The 27,437-nt window shown below is 42.6% G+C and overlaps 1 protein-coding gene across 1 annotated transcript in view; it reads left to right on the forward strand.

Moving 5' to 3' along the window:
* The first annotated feature begins 502 nt into the window (after nt 1-502).
* The window catches only part of LOC139578266 (protein phosphatase 1H-like), a 51,183-nt gene continuing 24,248 nt past the window's right edge, over nt 503-27,437 (forward strand). Inside the window, exons 1-3 of the mRNA XM_071405657.1 lie at nt 503-1,201; nt 19,448-19,619; nt 23,382-23,741. Of these exons, the coding sequence (XP_071261758.1) occupies nt 969-1,201; nt 19,448-19,619; nt 23,382-23,741 (765 nt within the window). The 5' untranslated portion in view covers nt 503-968. The remainder of the gene's footprint in view (nt 1,202-19,447; nt 19,620-23,381; nt 23,742-27,437) is intronic.

A 27,437-nucleotide genomic window follows, 5' to 3' on the forward strand; every position in this document is an offset into this window, starting at 1 on the left:
ATATATACCTCTAGATAGTCTGATATATTTTCTCTGATTGGCTGTTTGTAATTAGGTCAATGAACCTCTTAAAAGACAAACCCATGAATTAAAGATTGCTCCATGCTGCCAGTTTGGCATCTGCAGTGTCTCAGGAGTTCCTTAATTCTCATTGGAGAGGCTCCTTCCATAATGAGAACCTAGATCTGGAAAATACTACCGTAATACATGAGTTAATATAGTCAAATCATCCCGTCACCTAGTCACAGCAACAACAAAAAATGTATTGATCATAGAACATCATAACTCGATAGGTATGGTTACTATAACATTGGTATTTACCTGGTTATTCCATAATAGCCTAATTAAAGACACATAGGCTAGTGGAAGTTCTATTCCCATTACACAAAATTAAAATGGGACAAGGACAACTTTGACATGACTGAGAAGAGCATGTGATGTGGGAGAGTCTCAAATAGAATAAGCAGAAAATGCTTTGTCGTGCAGAAAAGGAGACCAACTAGGCTACTTACTACAAAGAGGATGTAGGCAACTCCAAAGAGGATATAGGCTATCTGTCAGCTGACTTCACTCACCATATTTTGAGGGTCAAGCAAACACTTGGTTTGAAGTGCCTTTCACTGTACCTTGCCGTCGGTTCTTGTTGTAGCAGTCTACTGTTGCCTACCTGCCACGGCATTCCAGGATAATTAGCCTACATTTTTCACCTACTGGCGCTTTGCCAATAACAGCTGCTCACCGTCATAGCGCGATAGGTACGCGACCTAATCCAGCAAGCAAACGGTTTGTCACATGACTGTGCTCACCATGAGTTTATTTCCGCGTTCATTCGGTACAGAATGATTTGATAGATAGAGGTGCATACCTGAACCGTTGCGGTCCGCAAAACGCGCCGCCGAGCCTTGGCGATATTCCGAGAAAGGGGACCCCGGCATTAGCATTGCTTGGACACACGCTGCAGCAAGAACATGCTCACCCGGGTGAAATCAGCTGTGGCCAATTTTATGGGCGGTATGATGGCTGGCAGTTCGAACAGTGAACCTCTCGGTGGCTCCGAATTACCGCTGAAATACCCGTACACAAGACCGGAGTTTCTGGGACTGTCACCGGATGAAATCGAGTGCTCGGCGGATCATGTTGCTCGGCCGATACTCATTCTGAAAGAGACGAAGAGGCTGCCGTGGGCCACTGGTTATGCAGAGTAAGTATGCGTCCATCTTTATTAAATCGCAGCAGGTTATAGCATGCACATTGCACTACCTGCACCAGAGGAAGCGTAAACATCAGCCTCATTTGATTATGCCCCGGTTAGTTCCATGGGAATAGGCTATAATTGCGTCTGTCAGCGTAGCCTGCCACACTAGTACATGGGTTGGCAACAGGCAGCCCTTGTGCCAAAACTTGCCTGTAAGTGATTTTTATTTATTTAGGATTTACGTTTTTTTGTCAAAGATTGTCAAATCACCAGGAATCCAGGTAAACATTTGTTTCGCCATGTAATCAAGGTTTGAAATTATTTTCATTTTCAAATACAATCTATTTTGTGGCTTTGTTATGGTCAATTTGTAGTGTACAAATTATTATAATTATGTTCTGACCCGACCATCCATTCAGACAAAAATCGTCCAGCAGCTTAATCTAGTTGCTTACCCAGTGTTATGTCACCCATGAGGACACTACATCACCACCAAGTCTAAGGGTAGAGCTCGAAAATTCTAGCCTCTTGGGTGCTGCCATAGAGTTGCATTAGAAGTGCCAATCCAAGAAAGCTCAAGACTATTGGCCACAGATAAAATTATGTCAAATCATGTTACATGTACAGTCGCTTTGATTGGACTGATCATGTCAACATCATACTTTCAATCTTAGCTAGCAGTCATCATCATGAATCAAGTCGACAATCTACTGGCAAATCCTTTTTATATGAAGTGAAATTATAGATCAAACGTATCGGTGCTCATCGGCCATTGGACATAAACATTACACAACAAGTTGGAAATCTCAAATTCAACAATGAGTGGTTTGAAAGGAATCAGTGACAGTGGCTAACTGCCAGCATTGTAAAGCAATCACTAGCCTGCTATTTAGTGGAGTGGCTGTGTGGTCTGAAATCTGGGAGTAAGGGGCTCTTTTCCAAGTTTAAAATAATAAACATTCAACATTGGCCATGCTGTCAATGAAGCATGATTTGTGCCACACTCAAAACAACTTAACTCGGATCTGCGAAAACTTGACTTCAGTGAGTTCAAGACAACTGGGAAGTCGGGAATAAAGGAGCTCTGACTCTTAAAATATGGTTTGAAAGGTCATCCAACTCGGAATTGTAAATCCGTTCCGCTTTCTAGAGCTAAGACCTGAATATCAATGACGTCATCATGATTCAACCTTGTTTTTTTCCGAGTTCCCAGTTGTTTTGAATGCACCATAAATCCAGAAAATGCCAGACTGATGAAAAAATTTGCCCACAAATGACCGCCACGCCACCTTCCTGTGAGCACAACAAGGTGATCCAAAAATGTATTGTATGCTGCTGCATAAATGGTGTAATATGCCAGGGAGACATGTATACTGTAGCTAAGAAAGTAATACTAAGTGTATGTTGTGTAGTAAGATGTTAGTAGCCCATGTGCCTCACCTTAATAATTTGGTCTATTTACCCCTCTTCATTTCGCCTACTGTTCTGACTTGGTGGTGCACATGTAGCCTATAACCTGTTTTAGAGAAATGTAATCATTGAATATTGTAAGAGCTTTCATTGTCTGCTTATATGCCCCCCTTATTTGCCCTACGGTTCTGACTTGGTGCACGAGGAGAACAAATAGTTATATTGACTACGTCCGTCGTCGCTCATTAATGTCTTAATCGAAATTACGGATTGCCTCTTATCCACTCATCGTTCCCTTATGCCATAATTTGTTCATCTCAATTGTCAGTAGAAACCACATTTATTTAAGCAAGTCAGGTATATCAGCTATGTCTTTTTTTTTTGAGGTGGTAAATGAGGCTGAATGAACGGTTTCGCTTCCAGTCAAGGCTCCGCTAATAGCCAGGTGTAGCAGTGGTAAGATGTTGAGACAGCTTTATGTAGGCCCTAACAGTTTGTGGGTACCGTTGTCATAATTATAGTGAAATTCATGTATTGTTTAGTGTTGTGGCTTTGCTGGCATGCATCCCACTTTATATATTTTTTTGCCCCACCAAGATTTACATCGCCACTGAGCCTACCCATGATAAAATCGCCACTGAGCCTACCCATGCAATAGTGGGTGCAAAGGTTGCCCCTTGATGTCTGAAACGCAAACAGATAAAAACGCTTGTATTTACTTAATGACATTTCATGGAAATGCCAGTCTTATGACCCAACAACAACAGAGCAACCACCACCAACAAGACAATGATTACATTTAGAGGGTATCTGACAATATAAATTAACTTCAATCAAACATAGATAGTTTTGTAACACTAACTGATAGGCGTGCCCAGGGAGAAGGAGAGCAGATATAGGTTGACGAGGCATTCCCATTAAAACACAACTCTTACAAATAGATAAAACCCATTCCCATTCTCCCAGTTTATGCCAACTGACACAAAGTAAGGGGATCCCCTGATTGAAAGCTGCAATATGTTACTTTTTGGGCAACCTGACCAAATTCACATAGAAATGTGAGTTTTCATAAAAATTAAGTCTAAGAAGTGGTAGATCTGTTCTATGTGTGCTATATTTCTATGTTTCCTATTCTTAAGTTTTTGCATCTTTTACTTTTGGTTTTGTACACCAGCTTCAAACAGATGAGGGGAAAAATGTCAAGGTATTTCACAGCGGTTTAGATGGTACAATTATTTTCTAAACTATATTTGTTTTGTCACAAACTCAAATTAGGCTAACTGTTTGAATTTGAGCAACTAGGAAATGGAGGTGCGATTTCTGCATAGTGCATTTTTAACTGATGGCCAAACATTTAAACCTGAGGCCACGCTCTTAATTAACAACAAGGAACACCTAACAGGCCATGAGACTGCATTCAAGAGCTCATGCTTGTTACAATTAGTAGTCCTATCCTATTGTTATTGCATTTACTAGAGGTCGACCAATTATGATTTTTCAACACCGATACCGATTATTGGAGGACCAAAAAAAGCCGATACCGATCAATTGGTCGTTTTTTTTTTTTTTTTAATGTATTTATTTGTAATAATGACAATTACAACAATACTGAATGAACACTTATGTTAACTTAATATAATACATCAATAAAATCAATTTAGCCTCAAATAAATAATGAAACATGTTCAATTTGGTTTAAAAATGCAAAAACAAAGTGTTGGAGAAGAAAGTAAAAGTGCAATATGTGCCATGTAAGAAAGCTAACGTTTTAGTTCCTTGCTCAGAACATGAGAACATATGAAAGCTGGTGGTTCCTTTTAACATGAGTCTTCAATATTCCCAGGTAAGAAGTTTTAGGTTGTAGTTATTATAGGAATTATAGGACTATTTCTCTATACGATTTGTATTTCATATACCTTTGACTATTGGATGTTTTTATAGGCACTTTAATATTGCCAGTGTAACAGTATAGCTTCCATCCCTCTCCTCGCCGCTACCTGGGCTCGAACCAGGAACACATTGACAACAGCCACCCTCGAAGCAGCGTTACCCATGCAGAGCAAGGGGAACAACTACTCCAAGTCTCAGAGCGAGTGACGTTTGAAACGCTATTAGCGCGCACCCCGCTAACTAGCTAGCCATTTCACATCGGTTACACCAGCCTAATCTTGGGAGTTGATAGGCTTGAAGTCATAAACAGCGCAATGCTTGAAGCATTGAAGCATTGCGAAGAGCTGCTGGCAAAACGCACGAAAGTGCTGTTTGAATGAATGCTTACGAGCCTGCTGGTGCCTACCATCGCTCAGACTGCTCTATCAAATCATAGACTTAATTATAACATAATAACACACAGAAATACGAGCCTTAGGTCGTTAATATGGTCGAATCCGGAAACTATCATCTCAAACAAAACGTTTATTCTTTCAGTGAAATACGGAACTGTTCCGTATTTTATCTAACGGGTGGCATCCATAAGTCTAAATATTCCTGTTACATTGCACAACCTTCAATGTTATGTCATAATTACATAAAATTCTGTCAAATTAGTTCGCAACGAGCCAGGCGGCCCAAACTGTTGCATATACCATGACTCTGCGTGCAATGAACGCAAGAGAAGTGACACAATTTCACCTGGTTAATATTGCCTGCTAACCTGGATTTCTTTTAGCTAAATATGCAGGTTTAAAAATATATACTTCTGTGTATTGATTTTAAGAAAGGCATTGATGTTTATGGTTAGGTACATGTTGGAGCAACGACAGTCCTTTTTCACGAATGCGCACCGCATCGATTATATGCAACGCAGGACACGCTAGATAAACTAGTAATATCATCAACCATGTGTAGTTATAACTAGTGATTATGATTGATTGATTGTTTTTTATAAGTTAAGTTTAATGCTAGCTAGCAACTTACCTTGGCTTCTTACTGCATTCGTGTAACAGGCGGGCTCCTCGTGAGGCAGGTGGTTAGAGCATTGGACTAGTTAACCGTAAGGTTGCAAGATTGAATCCCTGAGCTGACAAGGTAAAAATCTGTCGTTCTGCCCCTGAACAAGGCCGTTCCTAGGCCGTCATTGAAAATAAGAATGTGTTCATAACTGACTTGCCTAGTTAAATAAAGGTGTAAAAAAAAAAAAAAAGAGCAAAATCGGCGTCCAAAATTACCGATTTCCGATTGTTATGAAAACTTGTAATCGGCCATTCCGATTAATCGGTCGACCTCTAGCATTTACCCATACCATACCTCAGGGATGTCAAACTCATTCCATGGAGGGCCTAGTGTCTGTGGGTTTTAGATTTTCCCTTTCAAGTTAGACTTAGACACCCAAGTGTGGAGTTTTTACTAATTAGTGACCTTAATTCATCAAGTACAAGGGAGAAGTGAAATCCCGGAGACACTCGGCCCTCCGGGGAATGAGTTTGACATGTGCCATACCTGCTGGCTCAGTGGCGAAGCACAGTTTTGCGCCCCCCTCCAAAATAAATAAAACATTCACTTTTTTTGTGTGGATTTTTGTTGCTGCCATGGGGCAGAGAGACAAATGTGCAGTTGTATAGTAATTTCGGGCTATTTTGCACGTTTAGCCATGAGGCTGAGAGAAAATGTTGCTGTTTTAGAGGTCAGGGATTCTTGAAAGATGGGAATTTCTCAACTTTTCCCCCACAAATATTTTGTCTTAATATTAACAACATTTTAAATATATATTTTGATAGACTAAAGTATCAGCTATCACACCATGTAAAGGAACAACCACTATTTTTCTGAAGGCTTCGTCAGATACAATAAAATGCTTTTATTTTTTACAATTATTGTCCAATAAGTGATTAAAGGCCTTGACATTAGATTTTTTAAATGTTTGTTCTACAAACTTATTTTTGTTTTGTTTTTGAGTCAGGTTTGTCGGCCACCTTGCTCGCACACACTTTTTCAGTTCTGCCCACAATTTTTCTATAGGATGAGGTCAGGGCTTTGATGACCACTCCAATACCTTGACATTGTTGTCCTTAAGCCATTTTGCCCCAACTTTGGAAGTATGCTTGGGGTCATTGTCCATTTGGAAGACCAATTTGCGACCAAGCTTTAACTTCCTGACTGATGTCTTGAGATTTTGCTTCAATATATCCACATAATTTTCCTACCTCATGATGCCATTTATTTTGGGAAGTGCACTAGTCCCTCCTGCAGCAAAGCACCCCAACAACATGATGCTGCCACCCCCGAGCTTCACTGTTGGGATGGTGTTCTTTGGCTTGCAAGCCTCCCCCTTTTTCCTCCAACCGATGGTCATTATGGCCAAACATTTCTATTTTTGTTTCATTGGACCAGAGGACATTTCTCCAGAAAGTTTTTGTCCCCATGTGCAGTTGCAAACCGGAGTCTGACTTTTTTATGGCGGTTTTGGAGCAGTGGCTTCTTCCTTGCTGTGCTGCCTTTCAGGTTATGTCGATATAGGGCTCGTTTTACTGTGGATATAGATACTTTTGTACCTGTTTCCTCCAGCATCTTCACAAGGACCTTTGCTGTTGTTCTGAGATTGATTTGCACTTTTCTCACCAAAGTACTGTCATCTCTAGGAGACAGAATGCGTCTCCTTCCTGAGCGATATGATGGCTGCGTGGTCCCATGATGTTTATACTTGCGTACTATTGTTTGTACAGATGAACGTGGTACCTTCAGGCGTTTGAAAATTGCTCCCAAGGATGAACCAGACTTGTGGAGGTCTACAATTTTTTTTCTGAGGTCTTGCCTAATTTCTTTAGATTTTTCCCATGATGTCAAGCAAAGAGGCACTGAGTTTGAAGGTAGGCCTTGAAATACATCCACAGGTACACCTCCAATTGACTCAAATGAGGCTAATTGACATATCAGAAGCTTCTAAAGCAATGACATTTTCAAGAATTTATCAAGCTGATTAGGCACAGTCAACTTAGTGTATGTAAACTTCTGACCCACTGGAATTGTGGTACTGTGAATTATAAGTGAAATTATAAGTGTAAACAATTGTTGGAAAAATTACTTGTCATGCACAAAGTAGATGTCCTAACCGACTTGCCAAACTATAGTTTGTTAACAAGAAATTTGTGCAGTGGTTGAAAAACGAGTTGTAATGACTCCAACATAAGTGTATGCTAACTTCAACTTCAACTGTATATATACAAATAGTTTTAATGTCTGTTCCTTGTCTGTCATTAGATTTTAGACTATTTTCTCTCAAGCTTAATCTGTCCAACTATTCTCCACAGTTTTCCAGCCCTGGTAGACTGACATATTATCTGTCTATGATAATGAAATGCAATTTGTAATACAAGGACACAGTGTGCAGGAAGGAGCTCTCCTCTGCATGGATGTTACAGCTTCAACTCCCATGTCCCGACGATTAACCCAATTTAGATGTGCAAATGCTTCTTCATCTCAAGCTAGACATGACTACTGGCACCAATCCACAAAACTGACCATAGCATTTTCGCCCAGTGCAAAAGAGTACAATATACAGTATTTAGGCCTAATGCAGTGGTGAGTGATGTTCAAGATCGTCATGGTTTGAACTTCAAAGAACAAAAAGGTTTTCAATGGATCTGTGTTATTTTAAATGACACCAAAACCCCTCTGTCTGCACCCCTTGACTGTGGAATGTTGAGGGTGATACCCGTTTACTCCCTCAGGATTAGAGATCACATCTCAATATCATCTCAATCATCTCAACTAGCCACTAGGTATGGAGACATTTAAATAACAAGAATGAAAAAAGGATTAGCAGCCTACACTCATAAGAAAAAAAGGTGCTATCTAGAACCTCAAAGGGTTATTCGGCTGCTCCCATAGGTGAACCCTTCGAATAACTATTTTCGGTTCCTGCTAGAACACTTTTGGTTCCCGGTAGAACTCTTTCGGGTTCCATGAAGAACCCTTTCCACAGAGGGTTCTACACGGAACCCAAAAGGGTTCTACCTGGAACCAAAAAAGGTTATTCTCTTGGGACAGCGGAAGATCCCATTTGGACAACCATGGTCATTCAGCACCTACTCAGCATGCATGCTGCAAAGCACCAGATTACATGCCACTACAAATAAAAGCAATCTAGTCCATGTGAGGCTATGCCCAACATGTCTCTGCCAGCTCTCCGTGTAGGCATGGCACTGCTACACTGCAGTGGATTTGTCAACAGCTGGTTGACCAGCAGGCCGTGTTGTTGTGGTGAGATCTGGCCCATCTCCTCCCAGCCGGAAGCCAGGCCATATTGAGATGATGTGATATCTACTGATCCACTTAGGGAGAGAATAAACAGTCCTGTGCCAAGGAATCACCCTCTAACTGTGATAACCTAGTCATAGGCTGTGTTATAATAGCTGGGTGCAGGCTGTTGTATTTAACTGATGGATGGAGAAAGAATATAATGGATATTGCAGTCTAAACTAAAGCAGCATCCCTCCCCTGACCCGGCCGCTTCGCACGCTCTCTCCCGGTCTGCTGTCAGGTCTTGTTAGCGCTAACATTTCAGAAGGGCAGAGACTCCTGCTCTCTCTCTCCCTCTCTCCCTGCTTCCTGTCCTGCATTTACATAGCACTCATGAATGGATAAGGATCAATACATCAGTCGATATGTGTGTCTATGTAGCATGAACACTGCTACTTTGATGAGTGGAGGCAGGCAGACATGCATGTCTAAGGGGATGTCGGTCAACTTCAGAGTAGCCATACATATCACTGTACTCACATAGATAGTGGATGGGGTAGCACATGATGTAGTAGCATAATGTTTCTACTGTACATAGTTTCTATCTCGTAACAAAGCTGATGTCCACACGGAAATGAGAGCAGTTTCAGTTCAATTGTCCACCAATCACGGCGACTGTTATACACAGGAACTGCATCAGTGTCATCATTTTAAGTGTTCTCCTCTCCTAATATAATGTTATGGTTTGAGTGTGACTTAAATGTGATCCAATCACTCACTTTGGGTTCAAATGATCAATCAATTCGTGCCTTTGTCATTAAATAGATCCTGACAATGTAATCAGAATGTATAAGAGAGGAATTTCATTACATGAGAAATGTCTATTCTGTCGAATGATCAAGGTCTGCTTGTGAAGTAAGATTACTGGTGATAAGAGAATTGTACTTCTCCTCAGATGCAATTTTCACAATGGAGACTGGTGGTTTGCTCTTCTCTGCACCGGCTTTGTTCAGAGTATGACTGTGATGACACAATCGCACCCTTCACATGCACATTAGTGTTGGGGAGTAGTAAACTACATGTAGTTCAATTAGTCATTTAACTACAGTTAACAATGTAGCGGTGTAGCTAACTACTGGAACTACACACTTTTTTCTGCAAAAAGAAAATATGGGTGAAGTAGGCAATCATTTCCTTTCCTTTTCGGGTTCAGACCTGCCTAATTCTCACTTGAAACATTTTTTGTTTGTTTTAACAGAAGGTGTTATTTGGCCTATTAACATATGACCCCAAAGAGATTGGTTCTTGGAATTTGTAGTCTGACATTTCAGATTTACAAGTAGTTTTTACTTTCTTTTTTTTTCGCTCTGCATTGTCGGTCTACAGCTGTTTTACGAAGCATGTGACATACGATTTGATTTATATTTTCTTAAGGGTAGCTTTAGTGTTGCTTAACTTCCTCCAGTGTGAAGTGTTTGGTACTGTAGCTTGGTCAACTATTTTGAATAGCTTTCCCAACACTGATGCACATTGATTGTAGTATTCTACTGCGTAACAGTCCAATTCTGACTTCAAAGCCAAGCATATCACTGGCTACGTTCCCATATCCACACAAGCACAACACTTAGCAATGTCCAATACATTGACTTGTTTCGACGTGATATGCTCGTGTTGACTGTGGATATTGGAACACAGCCACTGCCCTATTATTAGGACCAGGCAATGGTACACAATGACGGGTCCAAATGCATTCGGGTCTATTTAAGGTCAGACCGAGTAAGTGAGGCCAAATATAGAGGAAGTGGAATGAGGTAACCAACTGAATACCACAATCACTGTCTCAGAAGATGCTGTTCATCACTTAGGCCTGACCTGGCTGCCCATTCCACTCAGATCAGACTTATCAAGACAAAAGTGTAACACTTGATGGTCGGGGGTCCAGTTCTGCAGCTCCTTCTCCTTGTAGCTCCATCTCAGACAGTCTGGGCTCAAACACCTAGGGATCATTCATTACAGTATCTTCTTTATCTGTGTCAGGGTTTCCCAAACTCGGTCCTGGGGCCTCCCAGGGGTGCACGTTTTGATTTTTGACCCTAGCACATGGCTTTTTCAAATAATCAAAGCTTAATGATGAGTTGATTATTTGAATCAGTTGTGTAGTGCTAGGGAAAAAGCCAAAATGTGCACCCCTGGGAGGCCCCATGACCGAGTTGGGAATCCCTGATCTATGGGAAACTCTGCTGAGGTGGAGGTCATTTTGTGTAATCTGCCTGGTACCAGAAACACTATTTAAACTAAAAAAGTATCCTAAACCATACAGTACACTGAACCCCTCCCTCTGCAACTGGACCCTGGACTTCCTGACGGGCAGACTCCAGGTGATGAGGGTAGGCAACAAAACCTCCGCCATGCTGACTCTTAATATGGGCCCCCCATATTAAGCACACACAGGGGTGTGTGCTTAAAAAAATATTTGTTTATTTTGACAGGGAAGACATTTTGAGACCTAGGTCTATTTTTCAAATGTGCCCTGTATAATATAACATTATACACTATATATAAACTCAGCAGAAAAAGAAACGTCCTCTCACTGTCAACTGCGTTTATTTTCAGCAAACTTAACATGTGTAAATATTTGTATGAACATAACAAGATTTAACAACTGAGACATAAACTGAACAAGTTCCACAGACATGTGATTAACAGAAATTGAATAATGTGTCCCTGAACAAAGGGGGGGGGGGGGTCAAAATCAAAAATAACAGTCAGTATCTGGTGTGGCCACCAGCTGCATTAAGTACTGCAGTGCATCTCCTCCTCATGGACTGCACCATTTGCCAGTTCTTGCTGTGAGATGTTACCCCACTCTTCCACCAAGGCACCTGCAAGTTTCCAGACATTTCTAGGGGAAATGGCCCTAGTCCTCACCCTTCGATCCAACAGGTCCCAGTCGTGCTCAATGGGATTGAGATACACAGCATTGAGATTGCCTGCAATGACAACAAACTCAGTCCGATGATGCTGTGACACACCGCCCCAGACCATGATGGACCCTCCACCTCCAAATTGATCCCGCTCCAGAGTAAAGGCCTCGGTGTAACGCTCATTCCTTCGACGATAAACGCGAATCCGACCATCACCCCTGGTGAGACAAATCCGCGACTCATCAGTGAAGAGCACTTTTTGCCAGTCCTGTCTGGTCCAGCGACGGTGGGTTCAGCGCTGTCTTAGGCGTCTCACAGTACGTACATTGCAATTTATTGCCCTGGCCACATCTGCAGTCCTCATGCCTCCTTGCAGCATGCCTAAGGCACGTTCACGCAGATAAGCAGGGACCCTGGGCAACTTTCTTTTGGTGTTTTTCAGAGTCAGTAGAAAGGTCTCTTTAGTGTCCTAAGTTTTCATAACTGTGACCTTAATCGCCCACCGTCTGTAAGCTGTTAATGTCTTAACGACCGTTCCACAGGTGCATGTTTATGAATTGTTTATGGTTCATTGAACAAGCATGTTAATGGTGTTTAAACCCTTTACAATGAAGATCTGTGAAGTTATTTGAGTTTTTATGAATGATCTTTGAAAGACAGGGTCCTGAAAAAGAGACGTTTCTTTTTTTGCTGAGTTTACATACACACACACACACACACACACATTACAATACAAAAACAGTCATGGGAAGTACAAACAAAACCATCACAAATCAACTAGAAAAACTGTTACATTCCTCCACAAATAAGTCCCCAATCAATGCTTTAAATTGCCCGAACGGTACCAGAACATCAAGATGAAATGTACTTTGAATTTTGTTTACAAAAATATGGTGCATTAAAACTAAAAGCAGCTTTACCTAGCTCAATGGAGACCCTAGGAACCTCGAGTTAACCAATCCTGTGAAAGGGTTAGGCAACTCGGGTGTATCTACTCGACAGCAAAGTTAGCTAAGACGGAATTGGTTAGTTTATGAAGTAGGGCCTTGTAAACAAAAAGGAGTAATGTGGTGATCTGCGGGTCTTTAGCGAAGTCCAGCCAACCTTTTGATGCAGTAGTGAGGATCAAAACTGTTACGTGTAACAAAGGCACAATGGTAGATGGCATCCAATGGTTTAAGAGTAACAGCTGCACTTTGATAAATAATATCACCATAATCAAGAACAGATAAAAAGGTTGATTGAATAATCTGTTTACTACTGCTTAGAGAGAGGCACAATATGTTTGTGTAGAAAAAGCCAAATTTAAATCTTAGCTTCTTAACCAGTCATTTGTTTTTTAAATGTCAAATCCATATCGATCCAAATGCCTAAGTGTATATATATATGCAGGAACATGTTTGGAAAGTATTCAGACCCCTTGACTTTTTCCACACTGTGTTACGTTACAGCCTTATTTTAAAACGTATTAAATTGTTTTATCAATCTACACACAATACCCAATATTGAGAAAGCAAAAACAGGTTTGTAGAAATGTTTGTTAATTTATAAAAAACTGAAATAGCACATTTACGTAAGTATTCAGACCCTTTATTCAGTACTTTGTTGAAGCACCTTTGGCAGTGATTACAGCAGCGAGTCTTTGATTGGGGAGTTTCTCCCAATCAAATCAAGTTTTATTTGCCACACGTGTTTAGCAGATGTTATTGCGGGTGTAGCGAAACGCTTGTGTTTCCAGCTCCAACGGTGCAGTAATATTACTTGTTAGATATCTAACAATACACACAAATAAATCTAAAGGAATGGAATTAAGACTATATCAATATTTGTGCTAGCAATGTCAGAGCGGCATAGATGAAGATACAGTAGAATAGGATGGAATACAGTATATACATATGAGATGTGTAATGCAAAATATGTAAACATTAAAGTTACTAGTGTTCCATTATTAAAGTGACCAGTGACGATTTCAAGTCTATGTATATAGGGCAGCAGCCTCTGTGCTAGTGATGGCTATTTAACAGTCTGATGGCCTTGAGATAAAAGCTGTTGTTCAGTCTCTCGGTCCCAGCTTTGATGCACCTGTACTGACCTCGCCTTCTGGATGATAGCGGGGTCAACATGCAGTGGCTCGGGTGGTTGTAGTCCTAGATTATCTTTTTGGTCTTCCTGTGACTTCGGGTGAAGTAAGTGTCCAGGAAGGCAGGGAGTACAGGAGGGGCTAAGCACGCATCCATGTGGGGCCCCAGTGTTGAGGATCAGTGAAGTGGAGGTGTTGTTTTCCTACCTTCACCTCCTGGGGGCGGCCTGTCAGGAAGTCCAGGACCCAGTTGCACAGGGCGGGGTTCAGACCCAGGGCCTCAAGCTTAATGATGAGCTTGGAGGGTACCATGGTGTTGAATGCTGAGCTATAGTCAATGAAAAGCATTCTAACATAGGTATTCCTCTTGTCCAGATGGGATAGGGCAGTGTGCAATGCGATTGCATAGTCCATTGGGGCGGTAAGCAAATTGAAGTGGGTCTAGGGTGTCAGGAAAGGTAGAGGTGATAAGATCATGACTAGTCTCTCAAAGCACTTCATGATGACATAAGTGAGTGCTACGGGGCGATAGTCATTTAATTCAGTTACCTTGCTTTCTTGGGTACAGGAACAATGGTGAACATCTTGAAACATGTGGGGACAGCAGACTGGGATAGGTAGAGATTGAATATGTCCGTAAACGCAAGGGACGCCGTCGGGGAAATTCCGATCCCGATAGCCTGAGTTCTGTCACTAAGATAATCATGAAACCATTAACTGCCGTCAAAGCTCAGGCCTATGGAGGACAACTTATTCAATAAAATAGCATGATCAACAGTATCAAAAGCTTTTGACAGGTCCACAAGCAAAGTAGCACATTTCATTTTAGTGTCTGAAGCATTGACAAGATCATTAACAGCTAAAGTGGTTGCTGGAATAGTGCAATGCCCTGATTGGTTTACATTGAAAATACATTTCTCAGATTAAAAAAGAGTAAAGTTGTGCATTTACTAAGAATTCAAGAATCTTAGCTAGACAAGGAAGCCTTGAAATGTAGCGATTAATTATTAAGATCACTACTATCCCGTCCTTATGGAGTGGCAAGAAGAGCTGATTTCCATACTTTTGGAATTTTTCTTGATAACAACGTTAAATAAAACATCTGGGTTATTAAGCAAACAATGATGGGCGCTGCACACTTAAGCAGACCGGGATCCAATTAGTCGGCCCCTGTGGATTTCTTGTTGTCTATTGCTGTAGCAAAGCGTCCAGAACTTATTTTCTGTAAATAGCCTAAAAGAAAAGGTTTGACTAATTTCTCTTATCATTCAGTAGGCTTCCCCGATCAGCTTCCAGCCCAATATCATTGTGAATTGGCATAGAAGTTCTTTCAAAGAGAGAGCCTGCTGAAATAAAATGTTCTTTAAAAGCATCAATGATGGCATTTTTCCTGTAATGAGGCCAGTGTCTGAATTTATTTGTTGTGGCAAAGAGGAGGAAGTAGAACGCTTTTTTTGTGATTTGACAGTTTTCCAGAATATAGCCGGGTTCCCATTACAATCTGAAAGAACGGTTACATAATAATCAGATGTAGCCTTTCTGATTTGTCTTACACAATGATTCCTCAGTTGCTTAAAAGCTTGCGAGTCCGGCCTAACCCTGTGTTCCTGGCCTTGACCCAAGCATCATCTCTTTTATGAAAGACTTCTTCTGATAATGCCGGAGTGTACCAGGCATCCCTTCAACCTTTCATTTTTTGAACGGAGCATGATTATCCACAATATTATTGAAGACATCTTAATAACAATGTATTTTATTTTTGCTCAATCTGAGAAGGGAGGCCCACCCATGTCTATGCCAAAGGAAAAGCCCATCCATGCCTACACCAGAAAGACACATCACTCTCAGATAAAGCAGCTGAGTAAGCGAAACAGCGCCCCTCTGTCTCAGTATGTGTAGACCATGTATCTGATGCTGTCTGGACAAATAGAGGATGGAATGTCATACTATTTCTGGCCAGACCGCATCAGATACATGGTCTACACATACTGAGACAGAGGGGCACTGTTTCGCTCGCTGTGCTGTTCTCTCCGGTAAAAGAGTTTTAGCAGAGAGGAAGAGGAAGCGAGAGGGCTCACTCTCACCAAAATCTGTCCAGAATAAGCCTAATGTGTTTCTATGGGCATAATATGCAGACCTAAGCTTGTCGCCTGCCTTCGCGCCTTTAGAACAATGCCTCCCATTGTTAGGGCGGAGACATGAGCATCTTGTCATTACATACCCTACAGATCTCTGGTTTTAGAAAGGAAAGGAAAGTTGATGGTTGTGCAGTTTGGATGCTGGCTTCCCCTAAAGTAAATTTATGTTTTGCCAAAATTATATAATTACTGCTGTCCAAATAAAACCATTTGAAAATACTTTAACAGAGAGCATGACTTAGTCACAGAGGATCATTAGCTTCTGTAATTTTTTTTGTTGCTGTGGATTATTTCAAATCACAAGTGCTTAGGCATTGGAAAGCCTGCAATTTGGGCAGCGTGCGTGGCAGTAGGCCTAGCTGATTGAGTTGCGGCTGTCAGTGAAAAGCACCTTAACAGCGGTCACCAACCTTTTCTGAGTCCAGATCACTTTCGGAGTCAAAATGCAAGCTGAGATGTACTGCTCCGATTTTTTTTTTTTTTAAACCATATTTAAACGTAAGCCTATGCAACATTCACCAACTAAAAACAGTTCTGTAGCAATTAGGTTTGTGCAGTAGGCTATAGGCCCAATACATTATCACTGCATATTGGCTATGCTTGAATTGCCCTGCAGACATTGTTCTTCTCAGACCATTTAGAAAATATATTTAAACATTTTAGGTATATGATTACACTGGTATAGAACATTTGTTGTATTACTTGTGAGGCACAGCTGAGTGAACATGCAGTTGAAGTCGGAAGTTTACATACACCTTAGCCAAATACATTTAAATTCAGTTTTTCACAATTCCTGACATTTCATCCTAGTAAGAATTCCCTGTCTTAGGTCAGTTAGAATCACCACTTTATTTTAAGAATGTGAAATGTCAGAATAATAGTAGAGTGATTGATTTCAGCTTTTATTTATTTCATCACATTCCCAGTGGGTCAGAAGTATACATGCACTCAATTAGTATTTGGTAGCATTGCCTTTAAATTGTTTGACTTGGGTCAAACATTTCAGGTAGCCTTCCACAAGTTTCCCACAATAAGTTGGGTGAATTTTGGCCCATTCCTCCTGACAGAGCTGGTGTAACTGAGTCAGGTTTGTAGGCCTCCTTGCTCGCACACGCCTTTTCAGTTCTGCCCACAAATGTTCTACAGGATTGAGGTCAGGGCTTTGTGATGGCAACTCCAATACCTTGACTTGATTGTCCTTAAGCCATTTTGCCTCAACTTTGGAAGTATGCTTGGGGTCATTGTCCATTTGGAAGACCCATTTGTGACCAAGCTTTAACTTCCTGATGTCTTGAGATGTTGCTTCAATATATCCACATCATCTTCCTGCCTCATGGTGTCATCTATTTTGTGAAGTGCACCAGTCCCTCCTGCAGCAAAGCACCCCCAGAACATGATGCTGCCACCCCCGTGCTTCACGGTTGGGATGGTGTTCTTCGGCTTGCAAGGCTCCCCCTTTTTCCTCCAAACATAACGATGGCCAAACATTTCTATTTTTGTTTCATCAGACCAGAGACATTTCTCCAAAAAGTACGATCTTTGTCTCCATGTACAGTTGCAAAACGTAGTCTAGCTTTTTTATGGAGGTTTTGGAGCAGTGGCTTCTTCCTTGCTGAGCGTTCTTTCAGGTTATGTCGATATAGGACTTGTTTTACTGTGGATATAGATACTTTTGTACCTTTTTCCCCCAACATCTTCAAAAGGTCCTTTGCTGTTGTTCTTGGATTGATTTGCACATTTTGCACCGAAGTACATTCATCTCTAGGAGACAGAACTCCTTCCTAAGCGGTATGACGTCTGTGTGGTCCCATGGTGTTTATACTTGAGTGATATTGTTTGTACAGATGAACGTGGTACCTTCAGGCATTTGGAAATTGCTCCCAAGGATGAACCAGACTTGTGGTCTACAATTTTCTTTCTGAGGTCTTGGCTGATTTCTTTTGATTTTTCAATGATGTCAAGCAACGAGGCACTGAGTTTGAAGGTAGGCCTTGAAATACATCCACAGGTACACCTCCAATTGACTCAAATGATGTCAATTAGCCTATCAGAAGCTTCTAAAGCCATGACATAATTTTATGGAAATTTCCAAGCTATTTAAAGGCACAGTCCCACTGGAATTGTGATACATTGAATTATATGTGAAATAATCTATCTGTAAACAATTGTTGGAAAAATTACTTGTGTCCTGCACAAAGAAGATGTTCTAACCGACTTGCCAAAACTATTGTTTGTTAACAAGAAATTGAAAAACTAGTTTTAATCACTCCAACCTAAGTGTATGTAAACTTCCGATTTCAACTCTGTGTGTGTGTGTGTATGTATGTGTGTGTATATATATATATATATATATATATATATATATATATATATAGCAACATATATAAATATATAATTATAATGTACTTTTTTCTGGACTGATGGCCTGCATCTGATGGTCAGTTTGAGGGGAGGGAGCAGCTGTGAGGCTGCCTCTCACCTGACTCACCATCTCTCCGCTCTCCCTCTACTGTTGGTGAAATTCAAGTCTCACTGCATTATTTCTGCCTCATGCACCAATTCATGTTGCTACTCCTATGACCAGAGAAAGTGAAATATTCCTTGATATTAACAGACACAAGCTAATAATAGTAGCAAAGCAGGATTATCGGAAGAGTTTGCTATATTCATTCATTACAGCTGCAGTGCTGGTTGTGGCGTGAGTGGAAGTAGGGAGAAGGCATATTTTATGGCTTTTAAAAGTGTTGAACAAAGTGTTGACAGTGCTGAATAACAACTTACACATGAACTTACTCATAAAAACAGCAGCCCTTTGCTGTATTCATTGAGTCTCTAGTCGTGGTTTTGTAATATCACAGTATCAACTTTGCTGTGCGTTCAAAGCTTATTTTTACAGTCCATGGCTCGAGGAAACTGCAGACATGGTGATCTGAGCTATCTGATTGGCCAGCGGTAGGCCTATAGGTGCACTTGATTTGCTCTCTGGTCCTGCCGGGTAGGTGGAGTTTTACCTTCACACATGAAATCGTTCAAAATGGGAACACGTTGCCTTCCCGGCACTAGGGCTACTGAATCAAGTGCACCTACCGCCAACAACATGAAATGAAAAAATAAAGAATATATAGGAATGCAAGGCATTATTGTTGGGTTTTTACAGAAATGTTTGGTGATCGACTAGGAATGCCTTGGAGAACGACCAGTCGACCGTGATGGACTGGTTGGTGACCACTGTGACCACTGAAATGTTTTTGAAGATAATGTGTCTTGAAGTGTAATTTAAAATGTTGAGGCAAGAAGGGGAGAGGTGTGTGGCGAAGACATGGCACGTCTCTCTCCAGAAATCAGGTGCTCAGCTCTCCAGAATGCGCTCAGCTTCCTCCCGCCAATTCTTGCTCATTTATTGTTGCATTGTATGAATTGTTTGTTTACATAAAGTATCCACTGGTTCAGATGTACCTGCTGCCCTTACTTTACGAGAGAAATGAATGTGTGTCTGCTTCCCATTGGCCTCTCTCTCCCACAGGGTGATCAACGCGGGGAAGAGCCATCTGAACGAAGACCAAGCGTGCTGTGAGGTGGTGGTGGTGACGAGTAGACCCAGTGCCGGGGGCAACTCCACCTCCAACAGGCCCCCTACCACCCGGAGGAGGTCCTCTCTGCCCAATGGAGAGGGGCTGGGGCTCAGGGAGAACGCTGTGAGTAGCCCCTCCCCCTTTCCAGATGTAGTCTAACACCCTGGGGCCTTCCCTCTCATTCTATCACATCAGGACCTGTATACTCTTCTATTCCTCGGCCTCACATCATCCATAGTCTCTTATCCAGCCTGACATATAAGCCTGGTAAGCAAGGTGAAATGAGGCTACAGTCCACTGCCTTCCAGCTACAGCAGTGGCCTCGGGGAAGAGCCATCTGAACGAAGACCAAGCGTGCTGTGAGGTGGTGGTGGTGACGAGTAGACCCAGTGCCGGGGGCAACTCCACCTCCAACAGGCCCCCTACCACCCGGAGGAGGTCCTGGTTCTAGAGCGAGCTGCAGGGTGCGGTGTGCAGGGTTGTGATATTCCAGCACTAACACACAGGATGTGAAGACTGCCATTCCAGCCCAGCGCTAACACACTTGACCATGTCAACTAATCTGCAAAATTATGGTTAGCTGAAAGGGGAGTGTAGGTGATGGACGGGAACAAAAGACTGCAGACTAGTAGCTGTGTTCCTGTAGATGACCAGGGTTGGTTCCAGAGCTGCAGACTAGTAGCTGTGTTCCTGTAGATGACCAGGGTTAGTTCCAGAGCTGCAGACTAGTAGATGTATTCCTGTAGATGACCAGGGTTGGTTCCAGAGCTGCAGACTAGTAGTTGTGTTTCTGTAGATGACCAGGACCAGGGTTGGTTCCAGAGCTGCAGACTAGTAGCTGTGTTCCTGTAGATGACCAGGGTTAGTTCCAGAGCTGCAGACTAGTAGATGTGTTCCTGTAGATGACCAGGGTTGGTTCCAGAGCTGCAGACTAGTAGTTGTGTTTCTGTAGATGACCAGGACCAGGGTTAGTTCCAGAGCTGCAGACTAGTAGATGTGTTCCTGTAGATGACCAGGGTTGGTTCCAGAGCTGCAGACTAGTAGCTGTGTTCCTGTAGATGACCAGGGTTGGTTCCAGAGCTGCAGACTAGTAGATGTGTTCCTGTAGATGACCAGGGTTGGTTCCAGAGCTGCAGACTAGTAGTTGTGTTCCTGTAGATGACCAGGGTTAGTTCCAGAGCTGCAGACTAGTAGATGTGTTCCTGTAGATGACCAGGGTTGGTTCCAGAGCTGCAGACTAGTAGATGTGTTCCTGTAGATGACCAGGGTTGGTTCCAGAGCTGCAGACTAGTAGTTGTGTTCCTGTAGATGACCAGGACCAGGGTTGGTTCCAGAGCTGCAGACTAGTAGATGTGTTCCTGTAGATGACCAGGGTTGGTTCCAGAGCTGCAGACTAGTAGATGTGTTCCTGTAGATGACCAGGGTTGGTTCCAGAGCTGCAGACTAGTAGTTGTGTGCCTGTAGATGACCAGGGTTAGTTCCAGAGCTGCCGACTAGTAGTTGTGTTCCTGTAGGTGACCAGGACCAGGGTTGGTTCCAGAGCTGCAGACTAGTAGTTGTGTTCCTGTAGATGACCAGGACCAGGGTTGGTTCCAGAGCTGCAGACTAGTAGATGTGTTCCTGTAGATAACCAGGACCAGGGTTGGTTCCAGAGCTGCAGACTAGTAGTTGTGTTCCTGTAGATGACCAGGGTTAGTTCCAGAGCTGCAGACTAGTAGATGTGTTCCTGTAGATGACCAGGGTTAGTTCCAGAGCTGCAGACTAGTAGATGTGTGCCTGTAGATGACCAGGGTTAGTTCCAGAGCTGCAGACTAGTAGATGTGTTCCTGTAGATGACCAGGGTTAGTTCCAGAGCTGCAGACTAGTAGTTGTGTGCCTGTAGATGACCAGGGTTGGTTCCAGAGCTGCAGACTAGTAGTTGTGTTTCTGTAGATGACCAGGGTTGGTTCCAGAGCTGCAGACTAGTAGATGTGTTCCTGTAGATTACCAGGGTTAGTTCCAGAGCTGCAGACTAGTAGATGTGTTCCTGTAGATGACCAGGGTTGGTTCCAGAGCTGCAGACTAGTAGATGTGTTCCTGTAGATGACCAGGGTTGGTTCCAGAGCTGCAGACTAGTAGTTGTGTTCCTGTAGATGACCAGGGTTGGTTCCAGAGCTGCAGACTAGTAGTTGTGTTCCTGTAGATGACCAGGACCAGGGTTAGTTCCAGAGCTGCAGACTAGTAGATGTGTTCCTGTAGATGACCAGGGTTGGTTCTAGAGCTGCAGACTAGTAGTTGTGTGCCTGTAGATGACCAGGGTTAGTTCCAGAGCTGCAGACTAGTAGATGTGTTCCTGTAGATGACCAGGGTTAGTTCCAGAGCTGCAGACTAGTAGATGTGGGCCTGTAGATGACCAGGACCAGGGTTGGTTCCAGAGCTGCAGACTAGTAGTTGTGTTCCTGTAGATGACCAGGGTCAGTTCCAGAGCTGCAGACTAGTAGTTGTGTGCCTGTAGATGACCAGGGTTAGTTCCAGAGCTGCAGACTAGTAGATGTGTTCCTGTAGATGACCAGGGTTGGTTCCAGAGCTGCAGACTAGTAGATGTGTTCCTGTAGATGACCAGGGTTAGTTCCAGAGTTGCAGACTAGTAGTTGTGTTCCTGTAGATGACCAGGACCAGGGTTGGTTCCAGAGCTGCAGACTAGTAGTTGTGTTCCTGTAGATGACCAGGACCAGGGTTGGTTCCAGAGCTGCAGACTAGTAGTTGTGTGCCTGTAGATGACCAGGGTTGGTTCCAGAGCTGTAGACTAGTAGATGTGTTCCTGTAGATGACCAGGGTTAGTTCCAGAGCTGTAGACTAGTAGTTGTGTGCCTGTATATGACCAGGGTTGGTTCCAGAGCTGTAGACTAGTAGATGTGTTCCTGTAGATGACCAGGGTTAGTTCCAGAGCTGTAGACTAGTAGCTGTGTTCCTGTAGATGACCAGGGTTGGTTCCAGAGCTGTAGACTAGTAGCTGTGTTCCTGTAGATGACCAGGGTTAGTTCCAGAGCTGTAGACTAGTAGTTGTGGGCCTGTAGATGACCAGGGTTAGTTCCAGAGCTGTAGACTAGTAGCTGTGTGCCTGTAGATGACCAGGGTTGGTTCCAGAGCTGTAGACTAGTAGATGTGTGCCTGTAGATGACCAGGGTTAGTTCCAGAGCTGTAGACTAGTAGTTGTGGGCCTGTAGATGACCAGGGTTAGTTCCAGAGCTGTAGACTAGTAGATGTGGGTCTGTAGATGACCAGGGTTAGTTCCAGAGCTGTAGACTAGTAGATGTGGGCCTGTAGATGACCAGGGTTAGTTCCAGAGCTGTAGACTAGTAGATGTGGGCCTGTAGATGACCAGGGTTGGTTCCAGAGCTGCAGTATCTACCTCCTCTGTAAGTCTAGCCTCCTGTCCCTCTCAACCCGCCCTACTCAGGCCCACTCAAAGCCTACACCAATATACACCTACACAAGTGCCCCATTTAATCACTTCATCAGACAGTGAAATAATACCAAGCATGGTGTACTGTTTTTGGCATGCTCTATGTTATATACTGCAGACTGCTTGCAAACAATAGTTTTGCAGCTACAGTGGGATATGAAAGTGTTTTAGGTACATGAAGTCAAGTGATGTATTTGTATACATGTGGTTTGTTTTGTTCTACTTAAATTCCTGTGTGTGTCTGTGCATGCCGGACCACACAGGAATATATGTATATTTGATGGTCTCTGAGATGTACACACGCTTCCTCTGTGTGTGCTGCAGTTTTCAGGTCTACCACAGAAAAAGAAAAAAACAGTATGTGTTCGTGCTTGGGCAATATCTGTTTCCTTCTGAAATACTGTGTGTGTGTGTGTGTGTGTGTGTGTGTGTGTGTCCAGGACGTGGAGCCCGGACTGACCTTCCACTACTGGGGTCTGTTTGACGGCCACGCGGGCTCAGGGGCAGCGGTGGTGGCATCTAAGCTGCTCCAGCACCACATCATAGAACACCTCCAGGAGGTCCTGGATGTCCTGAGGAACCCGGCCCAGCTGGCCCCTATCATCCAGGGGGAAGAGCCCACCAACTACCACCTCACCCCCACCACCCACCGGGGCATCACCAGGGCCGCCTCCCTGCGGGGGGCTGCAGGGGCCCCCGGCTCCCCCAGCCACCCCCCGCTCACCAGGTTCTTCACAGAGAAGAAGATCCATCACGAGAGCATGGTGATGGGAGCCATTGAGAACGCCTTTAAAGAGATGGTGAGTTCAGGGCTATGTTCAGTAGGCGAACATTGTAGATGGAAGTGTAATGAAAAGAGTGGACGTGATTCCTTGTTGTACATGTCAGAGACCGGTATGTTTGTTCTACATCTATTTCTATCTGAACGACTATGTTGTGGCCTGTTGAACTCCGGTCTGAAGGAACGTATTTTCAATTGTGCTGATTGACGTTCTGAGAGTAAGGGACTCTACACATATTAACCATGCATTAATTAGACATTAATTATAGCATAAGGGACACCGCAGCATCAATTAAATACAGCACATTCACTTTAAGAGACATCGCAGCACACTAACTATTCATTATCCGTTCATTATCTGCTCAGTTGATGGACATTGATCAGCGGCCTCTTGGCAATTACAGTATTTTTTTCTGCCGATTTATATAAGCAGTTGGCATACGGAGATCAACATCGCAAACTACTGGGAATAGGACTAGTAAGCATTGTATGAATGCAGCTTCCTTCTTTATTTCTAATAATAACTGTCTGGTTATTGTACATAAAGACATACTCTGCCTGTATGTCTGAAGTAGGTTAATTAAGCAATAAGGCACGAGGGGGTGTGGTACATCCAATCACTGGCCACTTTAATAATAGAACACTAGTCACTTTAATAATGTTTACATATTTTGCATTACTCATCTCACATGTATATACTGTGTCCTATACTATTCTACTGTATCTTATTTTATGCCGCTCTGACATTGCTCGCCCAGTATTTATATGTTCTTAATTCCATTCCTTTACTTTAGATGTGTGTGTATTAGGTATTTGTTGTGAAATTGTTAGATATCACTAAACTGTTGGAGCTAGAAACACAAGCATTTCGCTACACCCGCAATAACATCTGCTAAACGCATGTATGTGACAAATAACATTTTATTTATATGGCCAATATATCATGCCTTTGTGTTGTGTCGTACTTAACAGCCCTGAGTTCCTAGATACAGCACTTAGCCGTGGTATATTGGCTATATACAGTTGAAGTTGGAATTTCACATACACCTTAGCCAAATACATTTAAACTCAGTTTATCATAAATCCTGACATTTAATCCTAGTAAAGATTCCCTGTCTTAGGTCAGGATCACCACTTTATTTTAAGAATGTGAAATGTCAGAGTAATAGTAGAGAATTATTTCAGTTTTTATTTCTTTCATCACATTCCCAGTGGGTCAGAAGTGTACATGCACTCAATTAGTATTTGGTAGAATTGCCTTTAAATTGTTTGACTTGGGTCAAACATTTCGGGTAGCCTTCCACAAGCTTCCCACAATAAGTTGGGTGAATTTTGGCCCATTCCTCCTGACAGAGCTGGTGTAACTGAGTCAGGTTTGTAGGCCTCCTTGCTCGCACACACTTTTTCAGTTCTGCCCACAAATGTTCTATAGGATTGAGGTCAGGGCTTTGTGATGGCTACTCCAATACCTTGACTTGTTGTCCTTAAGCCATTTTGCCACAACTTTGGAAGTATGCTTTGGGTCATTGTCCATTTGGAAGACCCGTTTGTGACCAAGCTTTAACTTCCTGACTGATGTCTTGAGAAGTTGTTTCAATATATCCACACAATTTTTCTGCCTCATGATGCCAGCTATTTTGTGAAGTGCACCAGTCCCTCCTGCAGCAAAGCACCCTCAGAACATGATGCTGCCACCCCCGTGCTTCACGGGTGGGATGTTTTTCTTCGGCTTGCAAGTCTCCCCCTTTTTCCTCCAAACATAATGGTCATTATGGCCAAATATTTCTATTTTTGTTTCATCGGATCAGAGGACATTTCTCCAAAAAGTACGATCTTTGTCCCCATGTGCAGTTGCAAACCGTAGTCTAGCTTTTTTATGGCGGTTTTGGAGCAGTGGGTTCTTCCTTGCTGAGCGGCCTTTCAGGTTATGTCAATATAGGAATCGTTTTACTGTGGATATAGGTACTTTTGTACCCGTTTCCTCCAGCATCTTCACAAGGTCCTTTGCTGTTGTTCTGGGATTGATTTGCACTTTTCGCCCCAAAGTACGTTAATCTCTAGGAGACAGAATGCGTCTCCTTCCTGAGCGATATGAAGGCTGCGTGGTCCCATGATTTTTATACTTGGGTACTATTGCTTGTACAGATGAACGTGGTACCTTCAGGCATTTGGAAATTGCTCCCAAGGATGAACCAGACTTGTGTAGGTCTACAATTTTTTGTCTGAGGTCTTGGCTGATTTCTTTTGATTTTCCCATGATGTCAAGCAAAGAGGCACTGAGTTTGAAGGTTGGCCTTGAAATACATCCACAGGTACACCTCCAATTGACTCAAATGATGTCAATTAGCCTATCAGAAGCTTCTAGAGCCATGACATAATCTTCTGGAATTTTCCAAGCTGATTAAGCACAGTCAATTTAGTGTATGTAAACTTCTGACCCACTGGAATTGTGGTACTGTGAATTATAAGTGAAATAATCTGTCTGTAAACAATTGTTGGAAAAATTACTTGTCATGCACAAAGTAGATGTCCTAACTGACTTGCCAAAACTATAGTTTGTCAACAAGAAATGTGTGGTGTGGTTGAAAAACTAGTTTTAGTGACTCTAACCAAGTGTATGTAAACTTCTGATTTCAACTGTACCACAAACCCCCGAGGTGCCTTATTGCTATTTCTAACTGGTTACCAATGTAATTAGAGCGGTAAAAATACATGTTTTGTCATACCCGTGGTATACGGTCTAATATACCAGGGCTTTCAGCAAATCAGCATTCAGGGCTCGAACCACCCAGTTTATGTTTCTTAACTCCAGGTTTGATTTTAATTTGCTCCATCTTCAGCTGTGTCTGTGTGTTCTTCGGCAGCTCCTTAGCATTAAGACGAGTGGGTGTCTTAACAGCTGGCTGCCAGTGATAAGGCATGTTACCCCCTCTCTATCTCCCCATCGCTTTAATCCATTATCTGTGACTGTTCCCTTCAAATCAGCAGCATATGGTGCCAGTCAATCCACAGTAGCGCAATTGGTGGACTTTTCCCTTCCAACCCGCAGGCCCTCCAAAAATGTCTGTGCTGCTCAACATCTGGTTGTGGGGCTGTAAGTGGATGTGTGGACTTGAATTCAGCTCAGTCAGCAGCCCAGTGGTCATACACACAGAGCCAATCAAAAGAGTGGTCATGACAGGATTGGTCAATGAGGGGTCAGAAAGGTCGTGGGTTATTAGCCTTGTTGTCTAACGTTCTTATTGAGGATTCTTGCTTTTGTCCCTGCTGACTTCAGCTGTTTCCTATCTACATATCTGAGAGAGAGTTCACCTCCTGGTGTCTAGTTAATTGATAACATCTAAGCCTGAAATGCTGATATCTGAGTGCCAAAATGCATTCTGATCTCACCTGTTCCATATAACTGCTGACATTAACATACATAACGTCAGACAGACCTGGGTACTGCGGTGGTAGCTGTTTCCTCTACATCACCACTAGATGGCAGTGTGCAGCCATTTATTGAGAGTTAGTGTGATTTTCCCAGCCTATTGTCACTGTCAACCCAATCTATCGAGACTAATAATAATGCACCATTCCTCATGCACCTGTACACATTTCAGACTGTGTTTATGCGTAACGATTGTGTTATAATGAAAGTGTGATGTACACGAATTTAAGATTAAACATCTATATATAAATCCAGAATTTCATCAAAAAACAGTACACGGTCATG

The sequence above is a fragment of the Salvelinus alpinus genome, chromosome 6 (assembly GCF_045679555.1).
Source record: "Salvelinus alpinus chromosome 6, SLU_Salpinus.1, whole genome shotgun sequence".
Classification (NCBI taxonomy): Eukaryota; Metazoa; Chordata; class Actinopteri; order Salmoniformes; family Salmonidae; genus Salvelinus; species Salvelinus alpinus.